The sequence below is a fragment of the Ipomoea nil genome, unplaced genomic scaffold (assembly GCF_001879475.1).
Source record: "Ipomoea nil cultivar Tokyo-kokei standard unplaced genomic scaffold, Asagao_1.1 scaffold0987, whole genome shotgun sequence".
NCBI lineage: Eukaryota > Viridiplantae > Streptophyta > Magnoliopsida > Solanales > Convolvulaceae > Ipomoea > Ipomoea nil.
This window is the reverse complement of record NW_017617415.1, coordinates 647099-670610: the sequence shown is the minus strand read 5'-3', so window position 1 is coordinate 670610 and position 23512 is coordinate 647099. Positions and strand designations below refer to the sequence as shown.

General features: G+C 38.1%; 2 protein-coding genes and 2 long non-coding RNA genes across 5 annotated transcripts; 2 read left to right on the top strand and 2 right to left on the bottom strand.

Annotated features, from left to right (window-relative positions):
• The first annotated feature begins 237 nt into the window (after positions 1-237).
• LOC109180034 (protein FAR1-RELATED SEQUENCE 12-like) lies at positions 238-2832 on the top strand. The gene is made up of 4 exons (XM_019329519.1): positions 238-295; positions 717-794; positions 886-1951; positions 2424-2832. The coding sequence occupies exons 1-4, from the start codon at positions 238-240 to the stop codon at positions 2830-2832; spliced, it is 1611 nt and encodes a 536-aa protein (XP_019185064.1).
• A 9700-nt stretch (positions 2833-12532) lies between these two features.
• On the top strand, positions 12533-13601 carry LOC109180033. Its single transcript, XM_019329518.1, has 3 exons — positions 12533-13187; positions 13319-13383; positions 13461-13601. Exons 1-3 carry the CDS (start codon positions 12533-12535, stop codon positions 13599-13601), a joined length of 861 nt encoding a protein of 286 aa, XP_019185063.1.
• Positions 13602-18759: 5158 nt separating this feature from the next.
• LOC109180060 lies at positions 18760-19221 on the bottom strand. 2 transcript variants are annotated; one of them, XR_002054041.1, is made up of 3 exons: positions 19146-19221; positions 18883-18987; positions 18760-18802 (listed from the first exon to the last, which is right to left on the bottom strand). It is a non-coding gene; the product is annotated as an uncharacterized LOC109180060 (long non-coding RNA). The 2 variants fall into 2 exon arrangements; XR_002054040.1 differs by lacking the exon at positions 19146-19221 and adding an exon at positions 19083-19129.
• A 286-nt stretch (positions 19222-19507) lies between these two features.
• On the bottom strand, positions 19508-20044 carry LOC109180059. The gene is made up of 3 exons (XR_002054039.1): positions 20008-20044; positions 19678-19932; positions 19508-19540 (listed from the first exon to the last, which is right to left on the bottom strand). It is a non-coding gene; the product is annotated as an uncharacterized LOC109180059 (long non-coding RNA).
• Positions 20045-23512: the final 3468 nt, after the last annotated feature.

Here is a 23512-nt window from a genome sequence, read left to right as displayed (position 1 = left end):
CACACGACGTCGTTTTTGAGTAAGGACACGGTGTTTTATACAAAAAAAAAATAAAAAAATCCGTTAACGGCGTTTATTTCCTTTTGAGTTTGTTTCCAAGTTTCCAACTCGATCGTTGGCAGTTGTTCGCTGTGGAATTGGCATTCGATATTACCGGAATCGCAATCGGAATCCCAATCGCAATCGCATTCGCAAATCGTGATCGCAGTTGCGATCGGAATACAAAGTGATTGTTAGATGGAGGATGGAACAGAGCAGACGAATTCCGCAGTTGGTGATGGGCATTCGATTCAAGGTGATCTTGCTATTGTTTTTGCATTTGTTCCTTTTGTTTTTTTTTTTTTTTTTTGTATGATTTTGTGATTCACTATGATACAATTGTTGTTAGCAGTGATGTTTGTGTCTAGAATCTGCCATTTAGTTGTGCAAATATGTATACAAAATCACATAAGTATATATCCATAATTGTATAACAACAATTCCAGAATTTCAAAACAATAATTCCATAATTTCATAACTATATTTCCAGAATTGCATATCTATATATTCAGAATTAGGGGGTACTCTGTTTTGGCAGTTTGTTGCGTATGTGTATCCAGAATTGTATAACTATATTTCCATAATCACATAACTATATATCCAGAATCTGCAGGTACTCTGTTTTTGTTGTTTGATGAACTGTTTGAAATAATGTTCACCATGTCTATATAATGTAGTTAGTGAAGGCATTGTGGATGGTTCAGTGAGTTCAGATCAAGCAGATGTAGACGTTGATGGATCTTCATCAATTCCAGGTTTATTCATAGTGGTTTACCTTTTAATTAGAAAATTCTGGTTAGGAACTATAGTTTAATGGAAATGGTTATTATTGTGTTATATTTGCAGTTGATCAAGATTTGGTTGGGTTGGTAGTAAGTAATGTTGATGAGGCTTTTGAGTTGTATAACAATTATGCATATAGACTTGGTTTTAGTGTGAGGAAGGGTCATCAACGGTACAAGGGATCTACTAACACAATTCAAATGAAGAAGTTTTGTTGTTCTAAGGCTGGTTATAAGGCAAACAGTGGGGTTAAGGCTTATTCCAAAATTGACACAAGGACAGGGTGTGGAGCGTTTGTTCAGTTTGACGTGGGTGATGATGGGTTGTGGACAGTTACAAAACACGAGAAAGTGCACAATCACAAGTTATGTCTGTTCAACAAGAGTCATCTACTTCGTTCACATAAGAGTGTCGGAGATAATCAGCTCTTATATTTACAAGGTTTGAAGGACAGTGGAGTTGCACTGGTAGATGGTATTAGGTTCCTAAAACACCAATCAGGGGGGTCCCCATTAGTTGGTTTCACCAATAGAGATGCTTATAATTCAATGGCTGCGGATACAGTCAAGCGATTGGATGGAACGGATTCTAACTCTTTAATTGAAATTTTTAGGAGGAGGCAGTCTACCGAGACTGATTTTTTCTTTGATTTTGAACTTGATTTGGATGCAAGATTGTGCAGTTTTTTTTGGAGGGATGGTCAAATGAGACGAGATTATGAGTTGTTTGGGGATTTGGTAGTGCACGATACGACATATCGCACAAACAAATATGATATGATTTGTGGCCCTTTCGTAGGGATGAATCACCATTGCATGAATGTAATGTTTGGATGCGGGTTTTTGATGAACGAGAGGATAGAATCGTTTGTGTGGTTGTTTAAAGCGTTTTTAAGATCTATGGGTTGCAAGTGTCCACAGACTATTATGACAGATCAATGTGCAGCTATGGCTGCTGCTATATCTACAGTGTTTCCAACATCACGTCACCGTCTTTGCATATGGCATATTGGTGAGAATTCAAAGAAGCATATCAAGATGTTAAGGAACAATAAGGATTTCTTGGATATGTTTAACTACGTGTTGAAATACACAGAGACCGAAGCTGAATTTCAATTCTATTGGACAAGGTATGTTAGTAATTCATTATTTTTATTGGATTATATTTCATATGTATGCAGTATTAGCCGTTCTGATCATTTAGTATATTTATTATAGATGTATATGAATTATGGATGTATAGTTTAACAATTATGGATGTATAGTATAGTAATTATGGATGTATAGCAGGTGAACTGACTGGTGGTCACTGGAAATGTAGTTTATGGATTATGGATGTATAGTGTATCAATTATGGATATATAGTATTTCAATTATGGATATATAGTATTTCAATTATGGATATATAGCAGTTGAACTGACTGGTTGTGCCTGGAAATGTAGTGTATGGATTATGGATATATAGTCTATCAATTATGGACATATAGTATTCCAATTATGTATATATAGCAGTAGAAATTTTGAGCATGTGTTAGATGTGGTGATGTTGTTTGTTTATATTCTGCTTCATAAACATCTGGGATTTTGTCTTACCATTTTCAGGTTGGTGACTGACTATAAATGCCACAAGAATACTTGGTTAGAAAAGCTATATGACAGTAGGGAGAAGTGGTGTACAGCATTTAACAAGGACTATTTTTCTGGGGGCATTTTGTCGTCACAAAGGAGTGAAACTACAAATCACTCAATTTCTAGAAGGTTGTCCAAGACAGCGGGTCTTTGTGATTTCTATTCATCATTTGTAAGTGTAATTTCTGAATGGAGAAGTAAAGAGAATGGTGAAAACTTTCGTTGTGCTCAAGGGGTACCCGCTATGATGATGGAGCACGTGAAACTTCTTTCACATGCTAGAGAAGTATACACGATTGAGATATATTTTCTGTTTGAAGAACAATTCATGAAAGGCAGTGCTTGTCATCAAGAAATGGTTTTGAATGATGGCCATCAATAGAAGTATCACGTGTGACGGCCAGATATAGACATTATAAGGCATGAGGTTAGTTTTAAGCCAGGGAATTTAGACATTTCTTGTAGTTTCAAGCTGATTTCCGAGTTAGGAATTTTATGTTGTCATTGTTTACGTATTCTTCATGTATGAAATTATGGAATTATAGTTATGCAATTATGGAACTGTAGTCATGCAATTATGAAAGGTATGCAATTATGAAATTATAGTCATGCAATTATGAAAATATAGTTATGCATTTATGCATGTGTAGTTCCCATTGTGATGGAATTTGTAGTTACGAAATTGTGGTGTATAGTTATGCAAGTATTGATGTATAGTTTTGCAATTATGGTATTATTGTTACGCAATTATGGAACTATAGTTATGCAATTATGGAATTGTTTATATGCAATTATGGAATTATAGTTATGAAATTATGGAATTATAGTTATGCAATTATGGAACTATAGTTATGCAATTATGGATTTATAGTAGTCATGCAATTATAGATTTGATACGTGAAAACAAAAAAAAAAAAAAAAAACAAAAAACAAAAAACAAAAAAAAAAAAAATAAAAAAGAAAAGAAAAGAGAAAGAGGTGCATAGATCAGATGTAAATTGTTATTCAGCTATTAACATTAGGGGTGTAAACGAGTCGAGCCGAGCTCGAGCATGGGTATGCTCGAGCTCGAGCTCGTTAAATGCAGCTATGCTCGAGCTCGATCGAGCTCGTAACTGGATGCTCGAGCTCGAGCTCGGCAATTATCGAGCTGCTCGAGCTCGGCTCGAGCAGCTCGATTGTTCGAGCTCGAGCTCGAACTCGATCTTGAGCTCGAGTTCGAGCTTGATTTTGAGCTCGAATTCGAGCTCGAGATCAGGCTCGAGCTCGGGTTCAAATGCGTGCTCGATCTTAACCTTGAATTTGACGGTTTAACCTATTTGATTTAAAATTTAAACTGCTCTGTTTTATCCATACATAAATAATACAAACTTCAAATCAAAACACTCAAAATAATTTCGCAACGAAGTAAAAGATAGTGAAGACACAAGTCTGTTTGTTCAAACTTCAAAACATTCAAAATAAGTTTGCAAATCACAACAAAACACAAGTCAACAGTAGTAGTCCTTGATTCCTTGTACATATATATTTCGTCCCGGATATGTTCAAAACAATAGGGCTTTTAAGTTTTCACTTTTGAGTTTTAAATTTTAATTATTATTTTTATATATTTTAATTATATAATATTATATATTATATTGTATATTATACGGCTCGCGAGCCGGCTCGACGAGCCACGAGCCTAGAGTATCTAGGCTCGGCTCGTGCTCGTTTATTTGACGAGCCGCTCGAGCTCGGCTCGAGCTCGATTTTGACCGAGCTCGAGCCGAGCGTTGACCGAGCCGCTCACGAGCGGCTCGGCTCATTTACACCCCTAATTAACATCATGCATTCACAAAATACAAGTCACATTGTCAGTGTAGTTCACAAAAACTTTCACATTGTTTAGAATTCAGTCAACATGTTGAAGAATATTCATTCAATTCTTCTTCGAAACACTTTTGGCCGCTTGTAGAACCTCCCCCCTGACTGCATTCATTCTCCACTTTATGAGGTTGGCAGCATATTTCGCTTGCAGTTCGCACATGAAGTTTGCCTATAAACAAAGAACATTAAGTAATTAGTCATTTGCAGTTTTATTTTTTTTTTAATGTATTTTGAAACTATAATATATATTGTAGTCTTATATTCAAGCGCATATTCTTCTTGAATCCTGGCTGCCAGTCTTATAGAGTCCCTCGGAATGTCTCCATATGCCGGAGTACATAGATTCCACAATCAGTGACATTTTCAGTGTTTGCCCAGTCCAACTTAAGGTACTTTATATCAACTTTTTGCAATTTCACATACAAGGAGTGGCACTCGGCCTTAAGGTAACCACTGAATGCTTCAATCTGGTAAGAAAAGTTAGTTTAGTGTTAATAATGCTTTTAAGTCAATAGATAGGTAATGGTAAGAATGTCAAGTTTTTTTTTTTTTTTATCAAAATTACCAATAAGTGTGGGCAGTTGCCATATTTGTCCTTCTCTGAAACATCAGCTGGTAACTCCTTGTTGTCAATGACCTGTACTTTATGTTCTTTCACATTGAAGCAGACCAAGAAGTAGTGACCATGGCGATGAACTGCGAAAAATATCTAATTCCAATTCAAAGTTAAAGCAATGTTAGTATTTTTTTGGACATGATAAAGTCAAATTGGACATGGGTAATAGAACTTACCAGATCTGCATCACTGATGTCTAGGTTCCCGAAGCTGGTTATTTCATAGCTCAATCTCTCATTGAAATTCTTCATTTTTATGTCAGTTGGGAGATCCTTCATCCACTGGTCATTGGGATCAATTTGAAGCTGCATACAAAAATGCAGGAATGAGTAGTCATAATCCAAATAATATTTGTTGAAAATGTTAAAGTTATACATACAGAGTTATATATATACACTTCCAGAATTGCACAACTATAGTTCCATAATTGCATAACTATAATTCCATAATTTCATAACTATAATTCCATAATTTCATATCTACAATTCCATAATTGCATAACTATAGTTCTATAATTGCATAACTATAATTCCAGAATTACAAAACTATAAAACCAGGGGTTCACAGGTACACATCCAGAACTGAATAACTACATATCCATAATCTAAAAACTATATATTCATAATTTGTGAACACTTACATGTACTAGGGTGGAGAAGTAGACCCGCTTTGTCTCCCCAACCGCACGGGACATGTTTAGCAATGTAAAACGTAGGGACCAGACATCTAGGAAGGTGCTCAGTAGCTCACCATTGCACAGAGTTGCAAAATCATCCCTTGACAAGTAGTAATCACCATATTTGAACAATGTCTCTCTACAATACAGTAAATAAATAAATATAAGAACATAAATTAATGAATAAAATTTAAGTAAAATATGTGGATGGAAACATACCCTCCCGGGTGCTCACTTGAGGCTTCCAAAAATGCGTAGTTTGAAAAAACCTTTTCTTTGGGAGTTGCATTACTGATGGAGCCTTTGTTCTTATTCCAATATGGTGACCTCAAATAAAGTGGGATGTTTCTGAATTTGCGCACAGGTCTCTTTCTCACAGTAACATCCTCAACATCATATTAACTTTCTTCCATAGCTCTGTTGTCCAGAAGAAAACAGAGGCAGTTCATAACCCCACAAGTATAATTCCAGAATTGTATAACTACATTTCCATAATCTATAAACTATATGTCCATAATTTGAGAAATACATATCCATAATTGTAACAATCAATGTCAATAGTTGAATAAGAATATATTCATATTAATCAAACTTAATATTCATAATTATTGATGAATTGAAAATCATATTCATAGTCTAAATCTGCATAAGAAAGCAGTAACCTACTTATCAAATTCATCAATCTCAGCAGCAGCTTGGGCAGCAGGGGTAGTAGGAGTGGTGGATTTTTCGAATGGCACTCTGATTAGTAATGGAGTTGCTTCCTTCTCCGTTGAGGTTGATACTCCTGCACTCCTCACAATGTTATCCACCAGGGTGTCCAAAGGCTGCTATTGAGATGGTGGTGGGGTTGGTGTAGAGTGTCCAAGTAGATCAAACGATGGGGGTTCTATTTCCATTTCTTTTCTGGTTTTTTCAAAAGCTGCTACCAGATAATCAACTGCTGATGTGAAGCTTTCACTTCCAAAGAAGATGTCATCCAACTGCGAGGCAGTTGGGCTAGGAGTCGGTTGAATTGTGCTTGCAGCACTCAGCATTGTTGATATTCCTGAAAAAGCCCTCTTCATGATGTCAACCGGGGCCCCTTGCTTGCCAATGTCAGACATGACCTGACCGAACTCAAGGACATCTGCTGTAAGCCATTGAAGCACATGTGTTACTCGGTCAACATTAGTCAGAGGCACAGATGGAGCTGGAATAGATGGTGTAGCAACAGGGCTGCACACTGGCCTTGGTATTGCAGCAGGAGGAGGTGCAGGTCGGGGTGATGATGTAGATGCAATGGCAGTAGGTCTCTGAAATCGAGGGATAACTTTTCCCTTACCAAAACCCCCTGATTTTATCTCAGCCGATACTCGCTTGCGTACAAGCATTTTTGTACAAGCTTTGATTGCCGGGAATGTTCGGTTGACAGTCATGCCTCTGAACTCTACTCGGTCAAAGTAGAAGAGCTTCAAGAATTACAGAAGAGTATGTTAAAGAATTGAATAACTACATATTTAGAATTGTATGGATACACATTCTTATTTGCATAACTATAATTCCATAATTATAAAACTACATATCCAGAATTGCATAACTATAATTCCATAATTGCATGGCTATAATTCCATAATTGGATGACTATAATTCCATAATCCATAAACCACACATCTATAATTGCATAACTATAATTCCATAATTGTAAAACTATTATTCCATAATTGCAAAACCACAATTCCACAATTACAAAACAACAGATCCATAAGGGCATAACCACACATACAGAATTGCATATCTATGATTCCATAATTGAATGAATATAATTCCATAATTACAAAACCACACATTCATAATTGGATAACTATAATTCCATAATTGTAAAACAATAATTCCATAATTTCAAAACCATAATTCCACAAAACAAAACTACACATCCATAGGTGCATAACCACACATCCAGAATTGAATATCTACAATTACATAATTGCATAAATATAATTCCATAATTAGAACAGTTTATGTATAATGGGATCTTATCAGGATGAATACCATTGGACCTCCAAAGGATCTGGTAGGAGAGTCTTTGTAAATGTCATATGAATCAATGAAAGACTTGTACGTGTACTTGCACCAATTAAGTCTTGAGATTGCCCGGATGTTGAGCAATGACTTGAGAACTCGATAGTTGGCATATCTTCCAGTATTTCCTCGGAGCAGAGATGAGACAGCAAACACCACAAAGTCTCTCTTGAAGGCATCTCCATGGTCACCTCTCCTGATTATTTCATCAGGCATCTTTGTTGTTATGGGTGACCCTGACTTGGACATTCCATCTTTTCCTCCACTCAGTCAGGACCTTATTATATGCAGCTGTAGAATTTTCCTCACCCTTTGTACCTTCCTCAACATCTCTCTTCCCCCGGGGGAGTCCCAAGATGTATTCAACATCCTCTTCATCGACATGTAGATGGTCACCATCCAATATGAAGTCTGATTTGAAAACATCAAACCTTTGCAGAAGATACTCAACAAGTTGTGAGTAATTGCTTGAGAATTGTAGGTGCAGCAGCCCTCCAAAACCCATATCAATCACAGCATCCTTTTGGTCCTGTGTTAGACGTTGGACAAGCTCATACATTTGCTTGGGACCCATTCGTGTACTGAAGTAATTCACATCAGGGTCCCGTACTTTCTCTCGCTTTTGTGGTGGTGCCCTCTTTCTTTTCACAGCTGCTGGTTGTTGCCTTGTCGAAGGCTCTGCTTGATCTTCCTGGGCAGGGGTGAGTTGAGCAGCTTGTGAGCTCAATACTGCTCTGGTTGTTCTTTTTTTTACAGACTTCACAAATTGACCAAGCGTAGCGTCATCTGCCACACTTGACTCATCCATTTCTGCAAATAAAAAACATCAAGTGAGGTTCACAGAGTACTATATCCAAAACTTCATAACTACAATTCCATAAACACACAACTATACTTCCAGAATTGTAAAACTACAATTCCATAATTTCATAAGTATACCCACAAGGCAAGTTATGCTAAAAAGGATTTGAATGCAGTTTGGTGCTCGGAGTAAGGTTCACAGAGTAATACATCCAAAATTGTATAACTACAATTCCATAAACGCACAATTATACTTCCAAAATTGTACAACTACAATTCCATAAGTATACCCACAAGGCAAATTATGCTAAAAAGGCATGAATGCAGTTTGGTGCACAGAGTAAGGTTCACAGAGTACTACATCCAAAACTCTATAACTACAATTCCATAAACACACAACTATATTTCCAGAATTGTAAAACTACAATTCAATAAGTATACCCACAAGGCAAATTATGCTAAAAAGGCATGAAAGCAGTTTGGTGCACAGAGTAAGGTTAACAGAGTACTACATCCAAAACTGTATATCTACAATTTCATAAACGCACAACTATACTTCCAAAATTGTACAACTACAGTTCCATAAACTTATAAATATACTCATAAACCCATAATTATAACCATACACGTTAATAATCAAATAACTATACATTCATACAAGATTAAACAGTATAAAACCCTAGTTTAAAATTTCATAAACATATACTCAAAATGAATGCTTGTTTTGTGTAAATGCATTATGTATCAACGTAAAATGCATTTATACCTGTTTATAGGATGATGATGAGCTCTGGTTTACAGAGAAAGCGCAGTTGAATATGCGACGATCGGACGCCGGCGACAATAGCGACGACGAGTGTGTGTGAAAGCTAGAAAATGCTGAAGAAATGGTAAGGAAATGGAGATGATTGAAGCGTCTACGGAGGGTATCGTGTTGGAGAAGAAAGGGAGTGCGGGAAGTGAAATGCAATGGGAGAGGAAACGAAGGAGCATTGTTTTATATTTTTTTTTTTTTTAAAAATCTGATTGGTGGAGTGAAACGGTGCCACTAACGGCACCGTTACTCCCTAAACGACATCGTGTGCATCCGGATGCACCAAGAATGGTGCAAACGGATGCACAGCATAACGATTGAAAAAGGACCGGGCGGGCTTTGATATTTTACTCCCGTATTTTGGCGGGCTTTTTTACCCGCCCCGCCTAACCTACGGGCTTTGGCGGGACGGGCTTGGCGGGCAGGCGGGGGCCCGCCAAATGTAAAAAAAAAAAAATTTATAATAAATAATTGCTATATATATATATATATATATATATATATATATATATATATATATATATATATATATATATATATATATATATATATAATCAAGTTAAAAAAAAATTAGTACATTGTATAAATGATTCGTTATTAATTTATGGATTAACACATTATGTATTTGATTATTTGTTAGTTATTATTGTGTTTAAAAAAGTACAAATGCATTAATATATGTTTAAACTATCCAAATTATTTTAGTGTACACTTATTACGTTTTTTATATTAATATAATTTTTATTTAATATTAAAAATTTTAACGTATGGCGGGCCCCTGCCATGGCCCGCGGGCTTAAGGCGGGGCGGGGCGGGCCAACCTCCCCTAGGCCCTTATTTTGGCGGGCTTTTTAGCCCGCCCCCGCCATATGGCGGGCTTTGGCGGGCCCCGTCCCGCCGGTCCGTTTCGATAGCTCTACTCATATGCACGCATGAAGGGCCTATTTATAGGCTTACAAATTGGCAGTTAAAGGAGTTAAAAACCTATCAAAGCGACCAGCTTGACTCACGTTAGTGGTCGTGCACTTTCATTCCTTAAAAGAAATTGAGAGTTTGAACTCTACCCGTATAAAAAAAAAATCAATCAATCGTTATGCTATGGACCAGTGTCCAGCATACATTGTGGACACGGAACGGTGTCGTAAGTGGCACCGTTATCTTCCACCATTTTTTTAAAAAAATTTCAGACCGCTTCGTTATATGAGCATATGTTCATAATTTTATCACTATATGTTCATAATTGTAAGTTCATAATGTTAGAGCTCTGTGTTCATAATTCCACAATTGTACATTCATAATTTCATAACTGTACATTCATAATTCCGTAACTGTACATTCATAATTCAATAACTGTAAATTCATAATTTTTGAAGCTCTATGTTCACAATTTTAGAGCTCTATGTTCATAATTTTATCACTATATGTTCATAATTGTAAGTTCATAATGCCAGAGCTCTGTGTTCATAATGCCAGAGCTCTGTGTTCATAATTCCATAACTGTACATTCATAATTCCATAACTGTACATTCATAATTCCGTAACTGTACATTCATAATTCAATAATCGTACATTCATAATTTTCGAACCTCTATGTTCACAATTTTAGAGCTCTATGTTCATAATTTTATCACTATATGTTCATAATTGTAATTTCATAATGTCAGAGCTCTGTGTTCATAATTCCATAACTGTACATACATAATTCCATAAACGAATAACGCTGTTAATGCCTTAACGGCGAGACAAAATCAATTTTTTTAAATTGGAATGCTGTCGTTTTCCCTGAAAACGACGTCGTTTTGGACTCGTGTCTACAACATAATTTGCCAAAATCCAATCGATATGCTATGGACCCGTGTCCAGCATGCAATATGGACACGGTAACGGTGCCATTAGTGGCACTGTTATCTTCCACTTAAAAAAAAAAAAATCAGACCGCTTCGTTATAGGAGTATATGTTCATAATTTTATCAATATATGTTCATAATTTGAAGTTCATAATGTCAGAGCTCTGTGTTCATAATTCCATAACTGTACATTCATAATTCCGTAACTGTACATTCATAATTCTGTAACTGTACATTCATAATTCAATAACTGTAAATTCATAATTTTTGAAACTCTATGTTCATAATTTTATCACTGTATGTTCATATTGTAAGTTCATAATGTCAGAGCTCTGTGTTCATAATTCCATAACTGTACATTCATAATTTTCGAAGCTTTATGTTCACAATTGTAAAGCTCTATGTTCATAATTTTATCACTATATGTTCATAATTGTAAGTTCATAATCTCAGAGCTCTGTGTTCATAATTTCATAAATTACATTCATAATTCCATAACTGTACATTCATAACTCCATAACTGTACATTCATAATGGCAAAAGCGAATAACGTCGTTAATGAAAAGACAAAATCAATTTTTTTAAACTGGAATGTCGCACTTTTCCTGAAAACGGCGTCGTTTTGGACTCGTGTCCACAATGCATTGTGAACACAAGTCCATAGCATAATTTGTCGGGATTAGTCTGAGTATGATACTGGTTTAAATGTGTTTCTTATAATTAGAGTAACCAGGATCACATGCACGGAGAAGATTTTCTCTCTGATTTTGCGATTCCTTCCTTCTCTTTGCTTGTTATTTTAGGAAGGTTTCGCGCCTTTCCCTAGCCGTTTCCGGCGGCCTTGGGCTGATGGCAGCCATGCAGTCGCCGGAAGACGTCCCTGATCCTCCTCCGGAGGAGGCAATGAACGTTGCAGATCCATCCCTCCACTCTAACAAGAAATCTAAACGCTCCTTTGCTGATACTATCGCCTCCCAATCTCCGTTCAATGGCACCAATCCCCCTCAGTCTGAAGTTACAGAATGGGCTTTTACAGATCCGGAGATTGACGATGATGCGGTCTTTGATCCGAAAGACAACTCTGATGGACGACCGAGAATACGGATCTCCAAGGAACTCCGGACGGAGCTTTGTCAACAATGGAAGATGGCCCTTATTGTCAAATATCTTGGGAAAACGATGAACTTTAACGTGTTGAATCAGAGACTCCCAACTCTTTGGGGGATATAAGGAAGGGTCGAGCTTATTGATCTAGGATACAGCTGCTTTGTGGCTAGGTTTAATAATCGTACAGATTATCTTCATGTTCTTCTTGATGGTCCTTGGAAAATTTTTGATCACTACTTGGTGGTTCAACGTTGGGTTCCAAAATTCAATCCGGCAACCGCGAAGATCTCAAAAATGGCGGTTTGGGTCCGTCTTCCAAGGCTTGCCGCTGAGTATTTCCGAGATGATGTGATCAAGAGTATTCTAGAGGGAGTTGGTAAACCCCTTCAGTTGGATAGAACCACCGCTGCCGTCGTTAAGGGGAGATATGCCAGAGCTGTCGTCGAAGTGGATTTAGACAAGCCGTTGGTGATGGAAATTTGGGTAGAAGATCAGCTGCAAATCGTGGAATATGAAAGTCTCCATGTCGTATGTTTTGGCTGTGGCATGATCGGACACCGCGAACAGTCATGTCCTCTCAGCAAGGAAAAAAACGTGAATGTGAACGAAATGGATCTTAATGAAACCCCAGTGGCTGAGGAAGATGGGGAGTCTCAGCAGATGAACGCTAATGACGTCCCGCCGAAACAACATCCGTCTACCACTCCTGCCCATTCTCCGACCATTCCAGTAAGGGTATCTCGACACGGCCCCTGGATGCTGGTGACAAACAAAAAAGCGGATAAACAACATGCTAAGAATAATCGACAGAACAAACAACATAACAGGCAGAATCGTGTGTCGGGAAACCAGTTTGAGTTGCTCGCCAACTTGGAGACCTCGGCTGGTGATTCCCAACCTCTGCAGCCGGTGGTGAGATCTTCCACGGAGAGAGGTGAATCCTCTAGAGGTAAGTCTTCTTCTACTCCTCACATCTCGCACCCCCACCACCATTCTAGAAATACTCTGCGTATCTCTACCCCCCCCTAACGTAACCATCGCTGCTACGGAACCTCGCCAACCCTCTAATGGTTTTTCCAGAGGTAGGGGACGGGGAGGAGCTCGCCCGGGCGGCTGTGGTATGGGGCGTGGGATTGGTGGTCGAGGTACTGAGAATGTGATTGCGCCTATTCCTCCGGGGAATAGCGCTGCTGTTGGGTTGAGCACTGTTGACTCCTCTCAGGTCTTCCTGTTCGGTGGCCTCACATCCAGAATAGAGGGTGATGGCATGGGTTCTGCCTCCATGGGGATGGCAGTTGATAATTTTTGTTTCACGCCGGGGGAAGGCAGTTGTCAATCTTCCCCTCGTGCCAATCAGTCTTAATGAAAGTCATTTCGTGGAATTGCAGGGGCATTGTCAATGGGCGTGTCCGGAAGCACGTTAAAGAGCTTCTGGTCACAAATAAAGTCGATGTTTGTTGCCTCCTCGAAATTCGCTCGACCAGGGCAGATAAAATGATCAATCTGGCTTCCTCGTTGGGCTTTTCTAATCATTTTATCGTTGTCCCTCTTGGGTTTGCCGGTGGTCTGCTGTTATTTTGGAAGCAAGATCATGTTGATCTTACTGTCTTGAGTTCTTCCTCCCAAACCATTCATACCAAGGTTTTGAATGGGACTGAGGAGGTTTTTATTACGTTCGGTTATGTTAGACCTAACCTCTTGGCTAAGTGTAGGTTTTGGGAAGAATGCAAGATCCTCAGTAGTAATATTCAGAACCCTTGGATTGTGCTAGGGGATTTGAACGATATTGCTGCGGTGGAGGAACAATGGGGAAGTGATACCATCAACCTTAGTGGGCTCCAGAGATTTGTGGATGCCTACAGTAATTGCGGCCTTCTTGATCCTGGGCACTTGGGTCCTCAATTTACTTGGCAGCGGTTTATTGGTAACAGAGTTGTTCTCATGCGCAGGCTTGACAGAGTCCTGTGGAACGTTAAATCTCAACAAGCCTTCCCGGAAGGCAAAACTCTGGTGCTCCCGAGGTTCCATTCTGATCACAACCCCTTGATGTTTATAGATCAAGTTGGTAACCCTCCTACGAGAAACCTTCGACCCTTCCGTTTTGAGGCTGCCTGGTTGACCAGAAACGACTACGGCCAAATCTGGGTGAAGGCGACCACTGGAAATAATAATAATATTGTGTCCACTATTGAGTCCATCACCAATGATAGTAAGCGCTGGAACAGAAAACATTTTGGTAATATCTTTAATAGGAAAAGGCGTATCGAGGCTAGAATCAAAGGTATTCAGTCCGCAAGTAACTACAGTTCTTCAAGGTCTTTACAGAATCTCGACAGACTTCTTGCTAAAGAGTTCAACGAAATCCTTGATCAAGAAGAAGCCCTCTGGTTCCAAAAATCTAGAATGGATTGGGTTAAAGATGGGGACAGAAATACCAAGTTCTATCATAGGGCGGCGTTGATTAGAAGGAACAAAATTCGGGTCAGATTTTTGAAAATCCATGGTGAGTGGACGGATAACCCGGTTTCTCTAACGCACCATATTTCTGGTTTTTTTTCTTCTCTGTTTTCCAGGTCTGGCATAGTGGGTCATCCGACTTTCACCCCGATTGGTGCAAGAAATACTATCTCCAAGCTTGATTTCCAGATTCTGAGTCGTACAGCCACCTTGGACGAGGTCAAAAGAGCTGTTTTTGGCATGAGGAAATTTGGTAGTCCTGGGCCGGACGGAATTCAGGCAGCCTTCTACCAATTCTTCTGGAATGACATTGGACGAACCCTCACGCTAATGGTCAATCAGGCTCTCAGTACGGGAGAGGTTCATAAATCCCTTTTGCAGGCTTTTATGACTCTTATTCCAAAGAAAGAAATCCCAGAGAGGGCAGCGGACTTCAGGCCAATCACCCTCCTCAATGTTGCTTTTAAGGTAATTTCCAAAACGCTTGTTAACAGATTAAGACCTATTATGTGCAAGTTAATTGGGCCCCACCAAAATAGCTTTCTCCCTGGTAGGTCCACTATGGATAATGTGGTCCTTACTCAAGAAGTCATTCACACTTTGAATCATAAACGAGGAAAGAAAAGCTTCATGGTAGTAAAAGTGGACCTTCATAAAGCCTATGACAGTGTAAGTTGGGATTTCCTTAGGGACTCCCTGATTGGGTTCGGTTTCCCAGGTTAGCTTATTGATCTCATCTTGTTCTCCCTAAAAGAGAGCGAAATTTATATTCTTTGGAACGGTGGCCGGCTTAGCTCCTTCGTTCCGGGTAGGGGTCTTCGTCAAGGTGACAGGTGCTTCCATAAGCTTTTGGCATGATAGATGGGTAGGAGATTCTCCGCTGGCTGAGACCATTCCCCTCCCGGCTACGGGGAATTCTTCCAACCTGAAAGTCAGGGACGTGATGCTAAACAATTGTGCTTGGAATATTGGAGCTCTGGAATCTCTCGTACCTGGGAATATCATCCACCAAATTCGTGCCATTCCCATCCCTGTTACAAGCCAGATAGACAGACCTTTCTGGCCGCTTTCAAACTCAGGTATAGTCACGGTAAGTTCGGCCTTCTCCTTTATTTCAGGTACCGGAGATAGCTCCTTGGATTATGAGTGGATCTGGCGGCTCAGATGCAAGGAATGGGTGAAGTTTTTCATCTGGAAAATCCTCCACAATGGCCTACTGGTGAATGCAGAACGGGCTAAGCGAGGACTCACGAGTGATGCATCCTGTCCAAGATGCGGTATGGAAGAAGAGTCATTAGACCACCTTCTCAGACGCTGCAGGCTGACGAACGACTGCTGGAACAGCTCCTCTCCTCCGCCAGTCCTCGCCATCAGTAACCACCTTCCTCTCTCGCAATGGATTGAGAAGGCTTGCAGTGGAAAAATGCAGAGTTCCATGAATGACCGTTGGCACCTCCTGTTCCCCCACATCCTTTGGAACATTTGGAAAGCTAGAAATGAAGTGGTCTTTGACAACTTTTGGTCTACGACAACGGTGATCCTTAAGAGAGCTAAAATGAGCGAGCTTGATGATTACCAAGCTCTCTTCAAGCATAACGAAGTGATGAACGCTAAGCAAATCTGGGTTCACTGGACTCCCCCTCTCACCGGCATAATAAAGCTCAACTCCGATGGTGCTAAGAAAGCTACCTCTAGCATGGCTAGCGCTGGAGGCCTTCTTCGTGATCACAAGGGGACTTGGTTGATGGGCTTCACTATTAAAATTGGGATCACGAACAGCTTTGTTGCGGAACTTTGGGGACTCCGGGAAGGCCTTCGCGTTGCAAAACATTACGGCTATGCCAATATTGAAGCAGAATCTGATTCTATGGCTGTTATTCAAGTTCTCCAAGCTGAGGATGGTCCTTTATTGGTGGAAGATTCCCTTATTCTTGATTGCAAGACTCTTCTACACAGCTTCAATAAGTTCACTCTCTCTCATGTCCTTCGGGAAGGGAACCAATGTGCCGACTATCTCGCCAATTTGGGTCAGATCTTCTACGTGGGGAACGACGATTCTTCATGATCCTCCTGCCGGTCTTTTTCCGCTACTTATGCGGGACGCAAATAGCGTTGCAACTAGTAGACTTTACTAATCTCCCGGGGCCTTAGGCCCTTTTTCTTACCAAAAAAAAAAAAAAAAAAAAAAAAAGTCTGCTCAGAATACCTCATGGTCTAACCAAAAAAAAAAACTATCAAAGCAAACCGTTGGTTTATCTCCAAAACTTTGGACTCCTGTTTTATACACACTGTCCAGAATTGGACTTAATTAACATGGACTAATTATTTGATTAACCAAGTGCACTAAATATTGTAAATTTCAGCATTTCACTATTCTAATATTAGGGCATAAAATCATTTACTAATTTATTCAATAAAATCAACGCCGTCGTAATTTAGCAAGCTCAATCTTGATAAATAATTACTTCATGATTAAAAATCGGCTCAAGTGTCATTCCGCACCATGAACCATAAGCGATTCTTCCTGCCGCACTCTAATCTTTTATAACTGTTGTTTCGATCCAGGAACCGATTATTTTTTTCCATTTAAAACTTTTCATAAGTTTTCCTGTTCGTAGGATGACGTGGCCATAAATGGTGAACACCATTTTCTAGATAAACTCTCCAACAGAGAGCATATTGTTTACACCATAACCATATAACACTAGATGTTTATACACCCCACAACTCCTAAAAATCACAGAAACATTAGATCACATGCACATAAATGGTGAACACCATTTTCTAGATAAACTCTCCAACAGAAAGCATATTGTTTACATATAAAAGAGTATATTCACCATCCTAGACCCGAAGACGGGTTCCATGGCGAAATTGGTACCCCCGACCCTGCCCAAGTCTAATCCTTTGGTCCCTTGCACCATGCCCCAATCTTTTGCACCTTGTCCGAAGCACCCTCTTACTCTTGCACTACTACACAGCAGGCTTTTAACGTCGGCTAAATAGAGCTTTTAACGTCGGCTATGTTCCGTAGTTGTTCTGGGCGTCGTTGTAAATATTATTTATAACGTCGGCTATATAAATCGCAGACGTTATATCTTATTTAAAAATAATAATAAATACTTACAACGTCGGCTATTAGCATTTAGCCGACGTTGTAAAGTATTTTTAAAAAAAAATTAAAATACTTACAACGTCGGCTAAATGCTAATAGCCGACGTTGTATGTATTTTAATTTTTTATAAAATACCTACAACGTCGGCTATTAGCATTTAGCCGACGTTGTAAGTATTTTAATTTTTTTTTAAATACTATACAACGTCGGCTAAATGCAAATAGCCGACGTTGTAAACGTTATTTATTTATTTTTTAAAATGTATTCAACGTCGGCTATTAGTTAATAGCCGACGTTGTATTTTTTTTTTAATATACAGTTTATTTGTCGATTTATACCTAAAAACCTGCTCAAATCTACTCACAACCTAAACCTGCTCAATTTCTCACAACCACAACCAAAACTTGCTCAATTATTGCACCACAACCACAACAAAATATGTAGAATCTAATATTTATAATGAAACAAGTAATAAAAGTAATAAATCTCACAATTTGATACTAATTAATAATACAAGTTAACATTATCAAAAGCTAATATCAATTTGTTCAATTTACATACTTAACCATACATCAACAAAGAAGTCGGCCCATACGTCTCTTACTTGATCAATTTCTTGTTGAGTGTAGCTCGATCTACCAACTCTCTCAACAATCTACAAAGTTGATAATTATTAAATAATTAGTAAGCTAGCATTTATAAAATTAGAAAGAGAAATGTATTATATTAAATTACATGCCTTATCCATTCCCGCACATGCTTCTTTGGAAAGAATTTCAAGCATGTATTTCATCACATAATATCCACATGCCATACTTCCAACTTGTTGAGCACACTACATTTGAATTAAATTACATTTAAAATTTTATTTAATAAAAAACAATAAAATATAAGTAGTTTTACAAATGTATAAAATACTTACCAAAACCTTCGTCCATTTTGGTGAACGAGTTGATCCATTGCTTCTCAACAACTTTGCTGAATTGACACACCTAAAATTATAAGAGATTAGTTTACATAAATACTTTATACTTTATTAACTATACATATTAATACTTATAAGTTCACATACTTTTCAACAATATCTTTGATGTCATCACGTGGCTGGCCTCCAATTGAATCAAACCAATAGATTTCATTAAGTTGAGGACAAATTGCCATCAACATCCAATGATCACTACAAATCAATAATGTATTAGTTGTAAGTAAATATAATATATAATAAAAATGTATTATATATAAGTTATTTTATTTTAAACAATTAAAACTTACTTTAAAATATATGGCGCTAGATAGCATTGTTTTTGGCCATATTGCATGGTGACATTGATATACCCTGTCCGTTCATCTATAGAATTCGAAATTGGTTGAATGAAATGTGGATCTAAGAAGCCATATGTGGTCTTTGATGCCAAATCAAATTTATCATAAAGACCCCTATTCAAAAGTACAATCAATAATATATATTAGCAATATAATAGATGAAATGAAAAATATTATATAAACAAATATAAGTAAAGAACTTAATTATTACCTTATAAAGAACTGCAATATGGAAACATCTAACGTCTCCATCCTTAAGAAACGCATAATCTCCAACGGGTCAAGTTTTAAGGGATAATCAACATCACCCACAATACCACGCTCCATCTTTATCACAACATTTTCATCAAGTTTGCGAATAATTTTATATACATTTAGACATCGAGGACTCAAAGAAGTCGGATCAGCTTATTCAGATCAGCAAAAGGTCGTTGCACACCGGAATCATAAGTCATTTATACCTGTTCAATATAACTAACAATTACTATTTTTAAAAAGTAAATTAAACACTATTTTAAAAACCAAAATTTTTTAAAATACATACCTCATCAGCTTCGGTATACAACTCAACCAACTTCTTTGGCCAAATAATAAAGTTGTGCAATGCATCCCTTAACAGTTGAACCTCATCGGTAGGGAAGGGTACCTTTACACTTGACACGAGAATTTCAGTCACGGTGACCTTCACTTGATCCGCATGTATTTGTATCCCGTGAACCCTTTCGGCCTTGTAAACTGTCCCACGTGCAACTTTACGTTTAATGGGATCTTCCAAATACAATTCACATCCGGCTCCTAACTGCATGAATTCATATTAAGAAATAGGTCAAATGTTTTTAATAAATAATAAGATTAGTTATAAATGATTACTTACGGCCGGTAAATCAGCAAAAGGGTCTGGAGAGCTTGCTTTTCCACTATGACCATGTGGTTGGACAGCTACACGCATGTCTTCCTCCTGCCTTGATGGTACAGGTTGAGCCGCTGGAGTCCTCATACTACTAATTTCATCCCTCATCTCTCGAATGGCTGCTTGCAAGGATGTTTCATATTCCTCTCGGGCAACCGCTAACGCCTCAGCAACTGCTGTCTTAATCATATCTTTCACTTGTGGTGTAGACTGGCTTTGACGACGTTTTGCATGACCAAAGTAGCTTTTTAAGTCATGTGCTCTACCCACGGCTCTAACACGTCCGCAATGCTCATCTGTACCTATGGCACTAGACAATATATCTTGTGTACCGGACTCAACAAACTCTCCTTGAGAAGCTTGCAATGATAGCAAATCCTAACATATAAAAACAATATTTAATAATGATTAATAGCTATCTTAATAATGTAGAAAATTTTAACATTTTACTTACAATCTTTTCCACGACCATTCTAGTCGCTTCGTTGTTGATATTTCCTGATTTGTTCATTCTTGCCCTCTTCCACTTTTCATGTCTAGCTGGCGGAGATGGAGGAACAACTACTGACGATGGATCTGATCTTGCATCTTCTTCTTGTTCTTTCATCTTCTCATCCATCATAATCTTCTCCAATCTATTATAGCCTCCTCGGGCTAAATGATGTGGATGAATATTCTTACTCCGTATTTCTTGATGTTTCTTTCTTGATTCCTACACAAAAAGAAAACATTAAGTAAAAATATATATCTTTAATATATTTGAGTTAATAAATAATTGATAGAAAAATTATAATATATACCTCAAACTCTGCAGTTTTACGCCGCTCCACGTAAGTTTTCCATGTATTTGGATCAACGAATGTGTATTTTTGACATGGAGTATTCTTTATTGGGTCTTCATTATGGAATATGTAGTCTCTGTTCAATCTACTTTTAAAATCTCTCCACCGTTCACCCGCATATTTCATCAAAAAATCCTTCAGATCCGCATCATCAGTGGGAATATCATAAACGCTCTGCAAGACAAGATTACTTATTAGAAACAAATTAAATACGATTAATTCAATAGTTTTATAAATAAGTTGCATACCGTGATATCATCCCACACCAACGCTTTACTCTCTTCTGGGACCACTTTCTAATCTTTATATGTGATTGGAACTTTGCTCCGTGCAATCAACGCAAAGTAACTTTTGAATTGGGCGCTCCCTGCCCCAACAGCTTCGTGTTTACTATTAAATTGAACCACCAATTTCGTGTTTGTGTCACCACGCTCAGAAATTAATTTTGTCATAACGGACCAGAAGTACAACCAAATGAACCATGACATCAAAAAATGACGGTGGAAAATACATCCCCAACTGACACAATGTAACAATAATGCCATTTTGCAATTCATCTAGTTTGTCTGGATCAATCACTTTTCCACAGATAGCATTGAAAAAGAAACAAAACCTTATAATAGTATATCTCAACTTTTTGGGCAATATACCTCTAACAGCCACTGGCAATAGTTGCTGCATTAAGGCATGACAATCATGAGATTTCAATCACACCAATTTTAAATCTTGCATATTCACAAGTGTTCTAATATTTGATGAGTACCATTGTGGTACCTTGACTCCACGTAAACACTCACAAAAACTTATTTTCTCCTTTCTTGATAAAGTATGAGCAGCTGGAGGCAAATATGTCTTCTTATCCCCTTGGCGTGGAGCTAATGTTGCTCTTAAGTTCATTTCAATCAAGTCTAATCTAGCATTGAGTCCATCTTTAGTCTTACCTTTTATATCTAAAAGAGTTCCAACAAGACTATCACACACATTTTTCTCCACATGCATCACATCAATACTATGTCTCACATCTAATGTCTTCCAATATGGAAGATCAAAAAATATGGATTTCTTTTTCCATGGACTCTTTTCATTTGGAGGTACCTCAACATTAGCTCTTGACCTCTTACCTCTTTGAGATTTAAGCTTTTGAGTTTTACCAAAAGTAACATTTATACCTTTCACACGTTCATAAACTTCAATCCCAGTCATTGGTTGTGGAGCATCTGTATAGTTTTGTTGCCCATTGAAAGCCTTTTTTAATCTCCTGTAAGGGTGAGCTCTATCAAGAAACCTCCGGTGACCCAAGTAGACTGTCTTTCTGTCATGGACAAGTTGTGTATAACATGTATTATCTTCACATATAGGGCATGCCTTATGTCCTTTGACACTATACCCAACCAGATTTTCATAAGCTGGAAAGTCATTGATTGTGCAAAAAAGCATAGCATTCAACTTAAAATTCTCTTTCCGGTAGGCATCAAACACTAACACACCTTCATCCCACAATTTTTTCAAGTCATCAATCAAAGGTGCCAAAAAGACATCTATATCATTACCGGGTTGTTTTGGGCCAGAAATCATCAAGGACAGTAATATATATTTGCGTTTCATACACAACCAAGGGGGTAGATTATAAATCACTAACATAACTGGCCACAAGCTATGCTTGCTACTTAGGTTCCCGTGAGGGTTAATACCATCAGTACAAAGGCCAAGTCTAAGATTTCTCGACTCCTTGCCAAATTCAAGAAAAACATTATCAAAGGTTTTCCATTGAGTAGAATCAGCTGGGTGTCGAAACTTGCCATCAGAAATTTTTTGATCTGCATGCCATGTTAAGTTTTTCCCGTCGCTTGGATTTGCAAACATACGCTTAAATCTTGGAAGAATTGGGAGATACCACATAACTTTAGCTGGTGGCCCTTTCGAACTTGCCTTACCAACAACATGCTCTCTTATTTTGTACCGAGATGCCCCACAGATTGGACATGCATTCAATTCTTTAAAATCATTCCTAAACAATATACAATCGTTAAGACAAGCATGTATCTTTTCATACTCCATACCCATGGGACACATAATCTTCTTTGCATCATATGTACTCTTCGGGAGTCCATTATCTTCTGGAAGCATATCGTTTATTAAATCAAGTAAAGCAGTAAAGCTCTCGTCGCTCCATCCATTCCCAGCTTTTAAGTTGAATAATTTCAAAACAGCAGATAAGCAAGTATATTTACTACACCCGGGCCATAAAGGCTGTTTTGAATCATTTAATAATTCATCCAACTCATTTGATCGATTTGTGAACTCTTCTCCAACATCACGGAACATTTCGTCCAACCTATCTTCAGACTCATCATCTTCATTTGCTTCGTCGTCAACATACATGTTAGATGTACTAGTCTCTCTTCCTCCTTCACCGTGCCATATCCATTTTGTATAATTTAGATTAATTCCATCACAAATTAGATGATCATATATGTCATTGGCACTTAATAGTTTTAGATTACAACACTTCTTACAAGGACACCAAAACGTTGCATCATTATTTGGAAGATGACGTTTTGCAAACTCTATAAATTCTCTAACTCCGGCTTCATATTCCGTACTCAACCGAGAAGCTTTCATCCAAT